A 16069-nucleotide genomic window follows, 5' to 3' on the forward strand; every position below is an offset into this window, starting at 1 on the left:
TCACGTGCAAACTTCATGAGTTGGTAAATATAGCCACATTGTTCAAAACTGAGATTCAATAGAAAAACAAATCACATGTGTCTTGTATAAAGTTCACATATAGTAACTATTAAGCTTGACTTGCGATGGAAACTTGATCCAATCAAATTTGCATTCTCATAACACACAATATTTGTCTTTGTCAAACTCTAAATTGTGAATTCATAAAATTTCGCTTAAGGCTAAGATACTTTTCCTCCCCCTAGTACATGTCATAATTGTTTCTAACATTTTGAACTAGAATGATAAATTAGCTACAAACTTTTTTTGTGAGTACAATACATAAAAAGAAACACTTATATTGCCACATTGCACCTAATTATCATGTATTCCTCATTTGTATTCATTTCTTAGTTCCTAAGCACTATGTTGTCATGCCAAATAAGGCACTACCCATCCATTTGCCTTCATATGTTCGAAAAGATTATAACTACAAATATTAAAGATATAAGCATCATCATTTTGATGTGATAAAGCTTATGTTGCAGAGTTTTACAATCACTCATTCAAGCCAAAAGCAATGGATTTGATGTTGCCTTCATTGTAAAAATGATTTATTCTTTTAGTCCAAGACCATCTAGACTAACATGTCATTAAATGATTTTCTCGTAAAAAATGGCTCGAAGTTTTTTATCTCCAAAACCCAAGGTTTGAAGGTTACCATGTGCCTTCTACGCCTAGTATATAGCTCAATAATTGACCCAAAAATCTATGCTCATGTACAAGAAAATGTGTTTGTCATTGAATCATTGTTGTTTGAAATTTAGGGTCAAATAGTTTTGGATTGAGAAATAGACTCGACAAGCAAGGAATGCAATCCAAGTAGAGTTTGTACCATGGAAAGGTTATGATTATGAAGAATTTTTTCAATTAACCACCCATACATCTATATTATACTGACATTCATGTCCATGTCAAACTTAGCCTTGTATTCTTAGGGAGTGAGATAGAGAAGAGGAAGAATTACGAATTCATATTATCCTTCTTCATCTGATCAAAGATCACAATCTACAGCCGAACCATCACAATTACAAATCATAATCTCATAAACCTTCATCTCGGGACAAGCAATTCGCAGTGTCTCGTGTCATATTCTTCTTCGGGCCAAGTGATGCAGTCTTGTGTACATCTTATGGATTGGCAAAACCATCAAGTGCCACGATCACAATAAATGGTTGTAGTTGTAACCGCAAAGGAAAGATGAGGTGGGCAATGGTGCAAACATGACTTTTCCAAAGAAGTCTTGTTGCGAGAGAGATAGGGCACAAGGGGTGAACATGACTAGAGGTGCTCACGTGGCAGGGGCGAGGGGCAAGTCTAGTGCGATCTCTCGTGCCACATGCTCTTTCCTTTTCTTTCTTTCGTTCTTTTTCTATGGACGACCGGACAAACAAGACGCAAGGAATGGATATGGTGGCCGCGATCGACAGACTTGTTCGCCCGACCCAAAAAGCATGCTTGTATGTATGTGTTTTATGCATGCATGCATGTATTTATGTGTTTTATGTATGCATGCATGCATGTATGTATGTATGTGTTTTATGTATGCATGCATGCATGTATGTATGTATGTATGTGTTCTAAGTCCGGCACCCTTACTTGAGGGCAGATGGGGAAGGATGAAGGGGGTTGCGACCAACCCGAGCTTACAAGATCCGGTTGGCATAAGACACTAGTTCACTGACGAGACACTACGAAAGTTGAAGATCGGTGGGGGTGGCTTCCTACTACCCGCGGAGGATGCTCAAAAGTCACGGAAAGGCCTTTGCATTCTCGCTGGGGGAGATCAAGTGCGTTGATCCGACAATAATCGAACCGATAGTGATCTTCGCGGTACCGCATGTACCGTGGAGCCTGAAACCGATTCCGGTGCCGATAGTTCACATCCCGAAGTTGATGGAGATACTTAAGAGGAAGATTGATTGAACCGTCGATTGCTCCATATTTGAATTGGTGGTTCACAGTGCCAAAGAAGAACGACACATTGCACTTTATTCGGAACCTACAACCGATCAACAAGGTGACCATTCGAAATGGAGGGATAGGGCCGACCATCGACGAATTCACAAAGGCCTTCGCCGGAAGGTCGATCTACTCGGTCGGCGGCTTGTACTCATGGTACTACCAATTCCAACTAGCCGTCGAAAGTAGGGACATCATGACGATGCAGACCCCTCTTGGCTTAGTTGGATGTGTACCCTACCATAGGGAGGGACAAATTCGGTGGTGCACATGGTGAATGTGATGAATAAGGTGCCGAGGAACTGCATCCCAAACATCACCATGCCATTCTTGGATGACATCCCGATAAAGGGATGTCCGGCGTATGGGAAGGACAAGGCAGTCGGGGAAGACGAATGCCAGAAGTTCCTGGCCAACCATATCGCCAATTGCGAGAAGATATTGTAGAGGCTCGGAGGTGTGTGACTCACCTTCTCGGGGGATTTGTCGGCATTCGGTCAATCAGAGATCCTAGTGGCCGGTCACCTGTGCGGGCCATACAGTCGGAAACCGTCTCCGGCAAAGGTGGGGCCCATCTCGGCGATGAAGGAGGAATGCATGTCGACCACCGAGGTTTGGCGATTCCTAGGGACCCGTGCGTTCTACCACATATAGATCCCACACTATGCGCACATTGCAGAGCCACTCTATGGCTTGTTGAAAAAGGGGTGGAAGTTCGAGTGGAGAGAAGAGCACTCAGAGGTGGTACAAAGACTAAAGGGGATGCTGAAAACAACACTGGATCTCCGGAAAGCGATATTCGGGAAGAACTCTCCGGTCTTCATCACGATCGAATCCGATGGGTAATCAACAAGGAGGATGAATCCGGAGCACGGTTCGCCATCTGATTCGGTGCGAAAGTACTAAGTGAGCAGCAACGAGGATACACCTAGGTTAAGCGAGAACTATGGGGCATCGTTTCGGTAGTAAAGGCCGATAAGGACTACCTGATCAAGACAGAGGTAATAATTGAGACGAACTGCATTCCGATTCTCGGGATGGTATCTGGATTCGTGACTCCTGACTTGGCGATGCTCAGGTGGATTACATACGTAAAGTCCCTTAATCTAGAGATACGACACAGCTCTGGGAAAGACAATGTCATGGCCAACATGCTATCGAGGGCGCGATACAATGGAGAAGATGACATGGTATCGGAAGACGAAGAAGTCGGCGTGGACTTCTTCGAGTCGGCTTAGTTGTCAGCAAATGGGTGAAACACTCCGACCCTACACGAGTTCAATTAGGACGATTACGACGGGGAGTGATTTTAGATTGGACAGTTATTGAGCTCGATGACAACGGGAGTGTCAGAGACAAAGAAGGCAAGCAAAATTCAGAAGAAGGCGTACTGGTTCTTCCTGAAGGACGGGATAATTTGGCGTCACCCAAAGAAACGAAATAGCACACCACTCTGGGTGGTGACGAAGAAGGAGAACCAATCGATGTTGATGTCAGAGTTCCATGAGAGTCACTGGTCCGGACATTGGGGAACATGGGCCACATTCGAGAAGCTCAAGGAGAGGTATTGGTGGCCAAGAATGTACAAGGACGTGCACCACTTCGTGTCGATGTGTGAGAGTTGCCAAGTGCATTCCTGAATCCGGCATAGGGACAAGCTCCAGCTGACTTAGCCGCTGACCATTCACTTCAAGTGGATGGTTGATTTAATTACAATGCTGATGGGAGTGGGGCTGATGTAGTACCTGGTGCTAGCGAGAGAAGACCTGATGAACCAGGTAGAAGGTTGAGCCTTGTCGAACAAGACAACTACGACTGTGTGTCGATTCCTGATCGAGGACATAATTTGCCAATATGAGCGTGTCGGGAAGATCATGGCCGACCGAAGGGAGCTAGACGCGCGAGAAGCCGAGGAGCTATTCGACCGACTAGGGGTCAAGCTCTCCCTTACGGCGACATACAATTTGGAGGCAAACGGAAGGTCAAGCACGAACATGGGCCAATCGTGAAGGCGATTGTAAGAGCACACAACAGGCGGGTCGGGAATCTGCCAAGACTCCTACCTTATGCGCTATGGGCCGACCGAACTATGTAAAGCTCGATGACTGGGTATATGCCGATTGAACTCATGTTCAGAAAGAAGCCAATCATGCTAGTGGAGAGAACGATATCGTCATGGACGACAATCGCTTGGTTGGATGAGATGAGTCGGGAATAGATGTTGTCAACAAGGATCCGGCAACTCAAGCGGAAATCGGAGGACATCGAACGAGCGAAAGAACGGGTGAAAGAGGCGTGAATGAAGAACAAAGGACGGATCGACCGAACGCATTGGTTGCGGCTAAGAAAGATCGAGGAAGGCGATTGGGTGTTGGTCTACAACAACAATCTCGACAACCAACACTGGTCGACCCGAAAGTTTGCAAGGTGGTGGTTTGGGCCATACGTTGTGACGAGTGCCAACGGCAATGCGACATACCATCTAGCGGAGCTCGACGAGACGAGGATCGCGGTGCCGATTAGGGGAAAACGAGTAAAAGCCTTCAAGAAGTGGTATGAGTCGGAGCCGGATCCAGACATAGAGGAAGACGATGCCGATCGGAACGAGGAATCAGAAGTGGACTTGGTTGACAAAGGATCGGGACAGGACGAATGAAAAACGAACTAGAATCCCCACAACTTCACTACTCGGCACATATCAGAGGATGTGCGTTTTGGTGGGGGTGGATGTCGTGGGGGATTCCGGCTACAAGGAGAGAACTAGTCGGATGTGCATGAACGGGGGTGTGCAAGTATGCACATGAGCAAGGACCAATGTACAAAGACATGTAAATATAGACATAGTATATAAGTACTAGGTAGAATGGTTAATGGGTACTTTAATGTCCCATAGAAAGAGAGGAATAATAGGATATGATGTGAGAGAGAATCGAGGAAGAATTGTGATAGAAAATGGTTGTCATGATGCATGATGCAATGGCCTCCCTTTGTGTTATAAAAGGGGAGGTTTGAACTGTTGTAGACATCCATCGTTTTGGAGGGAGAGGTGTTGTCGGTTTGAGTGTCAGAGTTGTGTCGTTCTCCTTGCTTTGCTATGTACTGATTCAGTGCCTTTGCTCACGTAGGAAGCCCGCATGCTCCCGACCAGAGGCTCATCTGTTTTGTGTGTGCATGTGTTGTTGAGCTCGAAGCTTTGTTGACGACCGAGTCCGGTTATGTGCCTATGTGCCGAGTGCTCTTCGATCCGGAATCTGGCAACCAGTAAGATAATCCCTGTACGCTTACCCACTTTTCTCTCTTCATCGACTCCTTGGTTCAAGACCTTGGTGGTCTCACCCCGATCCGACACGTACACACGGAATACCGCGACAACGTACACACACATACATACATACATACATACATACACACACATACATATATCCATCCATAGTATGAATCATACGTGTATTCACATTCGAGAATGTTTCAATCATTCTAATATGGTAAACACCTTCGAAGTATGGTAAATGCCATACTTTTGTATTCATTATTTATTGTAAGGTAAGAAAATTAAGGTAAAAAGAGTAAACAAAAAAAGCAATGATAAACATACGCATTCGTGTACATTCGTATGAAAAGAATGTTTGCCAATGCATTCGAGTATATTACGTACTGTACTGATGCATCCATACAACACATATACATACATACATACGTACACACACACACACACACACACACACATACATACATACATACATACATATGTACGTACGTACATACATACATACAGCACATATACATTCATACATAAACTATACATGTACATATTACATATAGTACATACATTACATACATTGCATACATTACATACATACAAGTTTGATGATACAACACATATGTATACATTCATACATAAACTATGTATATACATATTACATATAGTACATACATGACATTCATACATTGCATGCATTACATACATACATACATACATTGCATGCATTACATACATACATACATACATAGCACACAGAACAGACAGACAGACAGACAGAAGACAAGCTTTTCATTACCATCGTCTTTTCATCTTCAGCTTCGCCATCTTCATCACCTGTTCTGTCTGAGCTTCCTCCCGACAGTGATAACTTCCAAGTAAGCCCTGCATCTTTCTCTCCTTTCTCTCTCTCTCTCTCTCTCTCACAGATAGTTCGTCTCTATTTTCTCTAATGTGTTTATTTGATTTCAAGAATTTAATGAAGAATTGCTTCTCCCCCGTCATCGTTTCTTTGATCTCATCCATTCATTCTAAGAAATCATCCTCGGTCATCTGTTATTTCTTTCTCAGAAACCATTATCTCTATTTATCTGTTTATAATTGATCTCCCTCCTTTTATGTAATTTCTTTTCTCTTCTTTATTGGAATTTTCTTTCTCAGAGAAATCGACTTTACTTCTCAGTTTTCATGCTTGCTTATCTTCTTCTTGTCTTTGTTTCCAAGTCTTTCCTTGTATCTCTTTTTAAGCCAAAAAATGTTTTCATCTTCTTAAATCTGCCATTCTTTCACAGATAAATCATCTTTAATTCTCTGCTTATGCTTCAACTTGGCTTGTTTTTTTCTTTGTTTTTACACGTCTCTTCATTTTTTAAGCAAAAACTTTTAACCCAACTTTCCTCCTCCGAGGGTAATCGTCGTTAATTCTCTGCTCATGCTTTAAATTTACTGAGTATTTTCTTTACCGTTTCCATGTCTTTTCTTTGATCTCAATTTCATTCGAAAGAAATGTGTCTGTCTTTCTTATTTCTCTGTTCGTGATTGAAATTCGCTTATGTTTTCTTCCAAATACATTGCTTTTCGTTCTTAACTTTGACCTCTTTGTAATTTGAAGCAACTGTGTTTCGATCTTCTATCTTTCTCAGAGAAATCATCTCTAATTTTTTGTTAAATGATTATTCAGGCTAGAATTTTGCTTCTTTTTCTTTCATCTTTTCTTTGACCTCCTAATTTAGAGTGAAAAAGCCGATATCTGATTAAATCTGCCTTTCCTTTTTCAGATTTTTTACCTAAGACATGATTTTCCTTCTTTTTCTCCATATTTTCTTGGATCTCTTAATTTGATGAAGAAAAATCCTTGATCTGGTTTCTATGTTTCTTTCTAGGATAAAATATCTCTAATTCTCCTCCAAATAACAATTGCATGTTTGATTTGTTCCTTTCTTTTCCATGATCTCAATGTACTAGAAGAAACAACACATCAAATGATTGAATCTCTCTTTCTTTCTTTCTTATAGAAATAATCTGTAATAAACTATTATCAAATAATAAACCATGATTGAATGCTTTTGTTTCGCTTCCCCATATTGATTTTATCTATTTATCTGAAGTATTAACACTTTGATCTGGCAGTCATCTCTAATTCTTTCGCAAAATGATAATTCATAATTCTTAGATTTCGTGCTTGAAATTTGGATTCTTTATTTTCTTTCTCAGAGAAATAATCTCTTATTTTTTCATGAAAATTTGATGATTCCTAAATCTTAGATTTCATGCCATATGTTTGAGTAATTTGTTGTCTGTCTGAGAGGTCATCTCTAATTCTATGTCCAGTGATGCATAATATGTATAACTACTCAAGTGATCTTCATGATGAACACATGCTTGGTTTTTGAGCTTTGGTAAATTTAGAACAGTAGAAGTTAGAGTATATTTAGAGATATTATCTTGTGCAACGTCTTCGGACCTCTTTGAAGGAATTGTTTTCTTGGTTGCAGTCTTTGCTAATTCGTGAGTTTTGATTGATTTTAGGATTTGTTGTAATAGTGGGACACTAGATCCATGTAATTCTGGCAATATACTGCTCCATTTTGATTTTCATCTTTCAGAAGAAATAATTTTCTTTCTTGCACTTCTTGCTACAGGAAAGCTGCAATATATTTATTCATGGCAAGTACTTGTGTGATGACGGCTGATACCATCACAAGATTTCCTTCGCAAATTACAGTTCAATCTTCTTTGATTTCTAAAAATCTGAAGAAAAATGTCAGAGTTACAAAATTCTATGGCCATATAACACCCTCTCTAATTTCAAATAAGAAGGAATTCCTCTCAGGAAACACCAGTTTACTAGATAAGGGCATTGGCAGTTCTGGACTGACATATAACCTTTCTAGGAAATTTGCTATTACGGGTAAAACTGAGGCTTCATATAACAGTGGAGGAGAATCGGATGGTGTTTTGGAGTCTATTCCAAGTTCAAATCATGCCTTTACGACTCAAGATCATGATACATCATCTGAGCCCTCGATGAGCAAGGTGAAGATCGGGATCTACTTTGCCACATGGTGGGCTCTAAACGTCGTCTTCAACATATACAACAAGAAAGTGCTGAATGCTTACCCTTACCCTTGGTTAACTTCTACACTTTCTCTTGCAGCGGGTTCTTTGATCATGGTTGCTTCTTGGATAACTGGCATCGCCAAAGCCCCTGATGTTGATCTTGACTTTTGGAAAGCTCTTGCACCTGTAAGTTGTGTATAATAATACACACACACGCATGCACACACGCATAGAGATTGTAGCCGAAAAACAAAAATTTCTCAATGTTGTACGAGAGAATAATCCTTGTATTTGTGTAAACTTAGAAGACCTATGCATTGTTTTCTACATCAAAGAATAAGCAAACATATCCAAATGTTGACAGGACCAATGCATTGTTCTCTACTTTGAAGAACAAGCAAATCTGTCAATAATTTTTCTACTTTACTTCATGGCCAAATAAACTATTGCAACAAACTCACCATTTTAAAGAGATTGCTTGAAGTCCTTGGAGCCATTTACTAGGTGATTTATACTATTTCCTTGAGAAATCTTCATATTGTAAAAACAATTGTGACCTTAAGCAGTCTTTTCTACTTCCAAGACCAAGCAGATCTATCCAAGTGATTACCATGTGGTAGGCAGGGCATTGCAAAATTGCAAGAAGTTACTAAACTTCACAATTTAGAAGCTTAACTTGTTCCTACCATGTGAGTATATTTTGTAGTTTACACAGAATTAGTAGGCCATCTCTAGTCACATGTGGGATAACATTATATTTGAATAATTGAGAGCGTATGCATCCGCATGAAGTCTTTCTACTTCCAAGAATAAACAAACATATCCTAATGATCACCACATGGACAAGTAAACTGTTCTAGAATTGCAGCACGTGTCACAATTTAGAAGAGATTACATTTGGTTGTTGCTCTTGCGTCCCTACTGTTAGTAGACTATAGCTCGCACAAAAATTAGTAGGACATCTCAAAGTAGCAGGTGAGATAAGTTTATTTTCTGCTAGTAATATGGCCTACCTAGAATAAGAAAATGTATGCAAGTAATTACACCATAGCCCACTAATTTTCTGCCACAAAGTTGAAAGATTTGCTCACAATTGTTGAACAGCTTAGAACTTTATATTTTTAGCACATGCCACAATTGAGAGCCTACTTCCAAGAAATAAGCAAGTGTTGCAGTGAACCCTTGTAAAACATGAAATGAATAACTGCATATCACCTTTTAGAAGATTTTAATGAGTCCTTAAAGCATAACATTTTACTTTTTGATTTTGTGCTAAACTATATCTCTGAACTTCATATTGTCTCAATGATGATCAGGTTGCTTTGGCACACACAATAGGACATGTTGCTGCAACTGTGAGCATGTCCAAAGTTGCCGTTTCATTCACGCACATTATAAAGAGCGCAGAGCCAGCTTTCAGCGTCTTGGTTTCACGTTTCCTTTTAGGCGAACACTTCCCTATGCCTGTTTACCTCTCATTAATACCCATAATTGGTGGTTGTGGTCTTGCAGCCTTAACAGAACTAAACTTCAACATGACAGGTATTTTACTTGCTGATACGCATTATTACCCAATAAACTCTTTATTCTCTAGATGCCCTAGGTATTTTTATTATGGCCATTGGTCAACTTCTGAAAAGGAGAATGAGCATATAAGCTAGAGGAAAGGAATGATTTGACAATATAGTTTCTAAAATAGCAGATATATTGCTCTTTCGGTGATTCACCAGGGGCATTTGGAATTAATGAAAAGTCAAGGGCATTTGGGGAACTAAGAATTTTTTTATCAAGGATATTTCAAACTTTCCGCAATTTTAATACCAATATTGGATGAGTATTCACTTCAATGCTCTGAATTTTTTAAATCCAGGCTTTATGGGCGCAATGATCTCTAATTTGGCATTTGTTTTCCGCAACATTTTCTCCAAAAAAGGCATGAAAGGAAAATCTGTCGGTGGAATGAACTACTATGCATGCCTTTCAATACTCTCTCTAGTATTTTTGACCCCTTTTGCCTTTGCTGTGGAAGGACCCAAACTTTGGGTAGATGGGTGGCAAGCAGCCATTCAGACAATTGGTCCTCATTTTGTGTGGTAAATGCTTATTCATTGTATATTTTTGCAGCCTTTTATGATGATGTAACTACCTCTTGGTCACCCCTAATTTGAGATTAATAGCTTCCATTGGGATGATACAGGTGGGTTGCCGCGCAGAGTGTGTTCTATCATCTTTACAACCAAGTCTCATACATGTCGCTGAATGAAATTTCACCATTAACATTCAGCATCGGTAACACGATGAAGAGAGTTTCAGTTATAGTATCATCAATCATAATCTTCCATACTACGGTCCGACCTATCAATGCGGTTGGTGCTGCAGTTGCCATTTTGGGAACCTTCCTCTATTCACAGGTAAAAAAATCTAAGATTATTATGAATAACTTAAATTATTTTGATTTGGCAAAACACCATAATGCTTTTGACTTACTGGGCATTTACGAGAATACCTTTAAGGTAAAAAAATACCAAAGTACCCCTCTGTAGAAGTAGATTTGGCACTGAAGATGGGTATTCTGGTAAATACCCAATAAATTGGGGGTGTTTTGGTGGTTTCCATTTCTGCTATAGCTACACATGTGTTGCTAGAACATGTCGCTTTGAGGTTACATTCTACTCTTTGTTAAATTGCAGGCAAAACAGTAAAAAGGTGTAATACATTAATGAAACTGGCCTAAGTAAGGGAGCAGGTTCCAAATATTTTACTGGTTTTCTATTGACATATCGGCTTCTATCATTTGGTTAATTTCTTGGAGACAGAGATCTTACTGCATGATCATGATTCTGAACATTTAATTTATAACTTAGTATGTGACAATTTTATGTTGCATATAATCTAGAATTTTACACTTCAACCCCAAAATAATGGAAGACAAGTACCTTGAGTAGGTGCTTATGGAGTTCTAGGTGCCAAGGGCGACATGGAGAAAATGTGGGTTTTCCTTTTCTCCAAATTTTAGAATCTAATAAAGCTAAAGATGAGATATCATTTTTGGTGATGGAATATGAGCATTGAGAGCGTTGTTCTTTTATTATGCTGTACACAATTGTCCAATAAACATATTCTAAGTTTTGGTATCGTAATTGAATTGTGACATGCTTTTCTATCTCAACTGAAGTACTCATTGCTGCATTTGAATACATTATATAGAATACAAGTTCTTTTTACCCTCATCTCAAAAGTACTATCAGTTTTAAAGACAATTTGTCTCATTGAAAAATTGTCCAATAGAAGTTATAGAAGGTTATAGGAGAGCATACATATTTGGTCAATAAAGGGGGTTTTTCATACCATAGATGGGTTGGTGTTTTTTCAAGATTGGAAGTACTCTTGATTGTAAAGGAGTATTTAGGGGATCAGACCTTCTGTTCTTTAGATCTAGATAATGCAAATCAATTGTCTCTGTCGTAGGAAACAGTAATCGATTATCCTTATGCTATCGAACACGAGATAAGGATAATAGGATACGCTGATCGCAAATTGTATATTGATCCACCGATAGAGGACATAAGGTCACATTGGAAGTTGTGAGTGTTGGCTGAACAACCGTTGTCTAGATTAGATTGTGACCTAGTTGATTATCAGTGGACACATCTATTTACGGGTAATAACTTTAATTTTTTCCAATATTTTGTACTGTTTGGAAGACATTTGCTAGATTAGATTGTGACCTAGTTGGTTATCAGTGGACACATCTATTTACGGGTAATAACTTTAATTTTTTCCAATATTTTGTACTGTTTGGAAGACATTTGCTCTCCGATCGACAGGATGTGTTACCAATTGCATTTCAATAGTGGAGTTAGCAAGGTATTACTCTGAAGTTTCTTGCTAAGTTTTGGGTTAACCCATGGGCAAGAAAACAACCACAACAAATATTGCTATATAGTGGTTACTTGTGCATTGAGCTTTGCTTGTTTGCACATGGCTACGTAAGAGGGTGTATCCTCTAGTTGTGCTTCTTGTCATTTACAAGCTAAAACTTATAAACATTGTTATGGGACTACATTGAGTCTCAATTCTTATGGCAACGTTTCCTTAGAATATTTGCTAACGACTTTCCCCCATCAATATTCACATAGGGCATGGTGGTTTGGACGTCACTTGTTCGTTCTATTTCCCATTACATCGCTGAATCTATGGACCATGGTTTTCACACGAAATCTGGAAGTGTTCGTACACTTCCATTAGTGTCTATTCAATTTTTAGGGATAAGGAAGGAGATACAACCATTATGGGAGATACTGAATAGTACTACTGCATATTACATCTAGAAAGCTCGATGCTCTCTTGTTTTTCATCAAGTTAGAGCCTCACCAATTGAATTGGTAAAAAGGATTTGGTTGGACATGATTCATACTTTGAAGGGTCAATGTTGTATTGTTGGAGATTTTGATGATAAAGTTGCTCAACACCATTAGTTTCTTACTTTGTGGACAACTACTCCACTTCTGACCACAAAGAATGGCATTCCTTTTTGGCACTTTCAGCCACCAAAATGGTTGTTTCCTCTGCCAATCATATAGGAATCAAAACTTTGTAGATTGTTTACACTAATGAATGGATCTATTTTTTGGGAAAAAAAGTGGTCAATAAAGATGTTTGAGTAACCACATATTCCATTAAGAAAGAGATGATTGCAAGTTGTTGATAGACTATGTTGTATGTTGTGGTTTTTATGTTCTGATGACAAACCCATTGCCCTTTGGAGCCCCACCTATGTGACCATTCACAAATGATGGGTTCATATCTAGCTTATTGAGTTCCAAAGGTATGCATCCCATCATAATCATTGATGAATTGATAAGTTCCATCATTGACATATCAACTTCCAAGGGAATGCATACTATCACAATGCTTAGCAACACTAATCTATGCTATGGATAGCATAATATAATATTGATCAGTGGTGTAATTATCACCTCCATAGATGTCTTAATTTCCATCCTTTGTAGGAAAGTTGAGGCACATGTTCCTATTCCTTGGGCACTATCAAATGAATGATTATTGAAGGTAGGATCTTGGGTATTGCCCCAAGCCTTGAGGATGAGGATCGGCAATCATGTCGTCCCACTTCACATATCACACCCCTAAATTCTAGAAGACCTACATAGATAAAATGATCCACCAAAGGCAATGAACTCACTCCAAAAAGTCATGAAAGGTACTTGTTTCGCACCTTTAAACCAAAAAATACCTAGTTAGTTTCCATTTCAATTGTAGATGAAGCCATCTAGCCAATAAGACAACTCTCTTATAAAGGTTGTGGTTATTGCATAGCCTCATTACGTACCACCATTGATATCCATTCTTGTTGTTATTGCATAGACTCATTATGTACCACCATTGATATGCTTCGAATGTAATTGTTAATCTCTAGCCTTTTGATGCTCAATGGTGGGAGTAGCATACAAAGAGGACAGAGACGAATCTAGCTTTGTCTTGAAGGTCATCATTGAATATTTGAAGAGCATGTGCTCAAACCTACACGTCTAAAAAAACAGTATAATCAATGACATTCAAACCCTCGTGGATAAAAGTTTAATACTAGTAATAGAGATTCCATTACTACATTTGCCTTTCCTGAAAAAGAGAGACAATAGGTGGCTTACGATAGGAGATAGTTAAAAAGTAACAAATTCTATATGTTGATTTCATAAATGTTGCGCATTAGAGATAAGCTTGTTTGAGTGTGGATATAATAATAATAATAATAATAATCTAATATTCTACATGATATACAATCTTCTTCGAGGTGTCTATTCAATGTAATATTTCTTTTGGCACTAGATGGTTGCAGTATACAAAGACATGAAAATGTTGATGATCTTGAACCATGATTTAAAATGTAAGATATTGAGATCCACATAGACCATAAGAACATCCTTCTTAGGATGGCATCTAAAGAAATAAAAGAAATAAGGCTATGTAATCAGTCTCATTTTCTTGAACTTGATTGGAGGGAGATTCCCCGATTTGTGTATAAACCTCCTTGTACAATCTTTTTGTAATAATCCGTCCTAACTAATGGGAAAGTAGCTTCATTTTGAAAAGAAAAAGAAAAAGAAAAAGAAATAAGGTACAAAATAGGCCCGCTTAGTTTGTTATTCGAAACATTAACCAACACAATGTATTCGAAATATATAAGTTTCCTAATTGCACATCCCTCCATGATGATAAGAAGTTTATTTCTTAAATGTTACATATGGTTTTGGTATTTGTTAATTTGGGTAAACTTTTGAAATATTTAAATTGCTCGAGAGTTTTTTTGTTATTTCTCCATAATGCCCCTAGTGACTTTATATTTTGGATAGAGAAACATACGAAGGACTGAATGTTTTTGGCGAATCAATTGTTGTTAAGAAACAAACATTCAAGCGCATGATGTAAAGAATATACAACATAATTGGAAAGAAACCAAAGTTAGATGTAAAATCATGAAATATAAGAAGTGTTCTATCAAATGTAGAAGAGCTTTTGATTCATGAAAGAAAAATATTTGAGAGTTGAACATATGTTCTTGGGATAGTGACAAAAGGCAACGAAACCTTTCTTGTGGAGGAGTTCCACTAAAGTAAACCATTGCAAGCTTTTCTTAAGTTAATAAATATTTATTAGGCAATGAAATCGCCAATGTGAAATCCTCACATTGGACTCGAGACTACAATGAGTAGAATTACGTAACATGTGTATCCCAACATGTGACATGTTTCAAGTGAACTTTATGGTATTATATCTCAAGTATGGAGAGGGGTAAACAAATTAATCCAAATACCTCAAGTTGATCTTAAATTAAATAAGAGTACACAAATGGACTTCCACAAAAATCCACTTTCATGTTTCAATACTGAAGAAAGTGCAAAGAGATGTCGATCAACATTCAAATGTTGTGAATCAAAGCCAATTACCCAAATTGTTATGACAAAACTAATTCATCGGTTTGCAAGTGCAAAAGTTGATGAAATGAAAAAACTAATATCACGAATAAGGCATTGTTTAATGACGACTAACGATGGTTAAAATTTTGTACAAAACAATTGAGTAGAGAGATACATACATATTATCTACATTTGTTTGTGGGTGAATTTACCCATGCTTGAAGTGAGCTAGCGTGGAAGGGTTAAGACAATGGGTACAAAACATATTGCCATATTATGATATAGACTCTAATAAAATAGTGCATTATGATATAGACTCTGAATCAAATAGTGCATGATATAGGAATTCAACAAGAGTTCTTATGGTTTTTGTTGGGTAGTTCTAAGGGAGGTCTATATGATGTACATAAAGACAATCTTCATGCATCGCGCTTTAGTTCATAAACTCTCAAATTTATCAATAACCTTCTATGTTAAGCTCTTTTTTTTGTATATTTAGGTTTCCATGTGAAAGAGAAGACACCTTTGTCAATTGTGACCACCCGTCATTTGTTTTGCTCTCTGTTGGCATTTCTATGCCTTTCCTTGGATTCCTTCACAGGAACCCCCACGGGCTAGGCATGATTGTGACAGAAACTTCTTCGAGTTAGGGGCGAATTAATGCAACAACAAAAGAAGAAAGAAGAAAGAAGAAAGAAGTCCAAAAGAATGCATTACATGGGCAAACCAAACGAAGCCTCAAAACCTTGTTCATATTGGGACCTCCCAAGGTCTAGAAGGGAACAAGGCGAAGCCCAAACAAACTTCACTTGCC

At 38.5% G+C, this 16069-nt stretch overlaps 1 protein-coding gene across 1 annotated transcript; it reads left to right on the plus strand.

Annotated features, from left to right (window-relative positions):
• Window positions 1–7886: 7886 nt before the first annotated feature.
• Window positions 7887–11370, plus strand: LOC147854959 (glucose-6-phosphate/phosphate translocator 1, chloroplastic-like). Its single transcript, XM_087331200.1, has 5 exons — window positions 7887–8506; window positions 9637–9862; window positions 10191–10413; window positions 10518–10731; window positions 11011–11370. Exons 1-5 carry the CDS (start codon window positions 7925–7927, stop codon window positions 11020–11022), a joined length of 1257 nt encoding a protein of 418 aa, XP_087187326.1. The 5' UTR covers window positions 7887–7924; the 3' UTR covers window positions 11023–11370.
• Window positions 11371–16069: the final 4699 nt, after the last annotated feature.

This window comes from Azolla caroliniana, unplaced genomic scaffold (assembly GCF_043228905.1).
Source record: "Azolla caroliniana isolate FFs.n. ecotype wild unplaced genomic scaffold, voAzoCaro1.0.p SCAF_15, whole genome shotgun sequence".
Classification (NCBI taxonomy): Eukaryota; Viridiplantae; Streptophyta; class Polypodiopsida; order Salviniales; family Salviniaceae; genus Azolla; species Azolla caroliniana.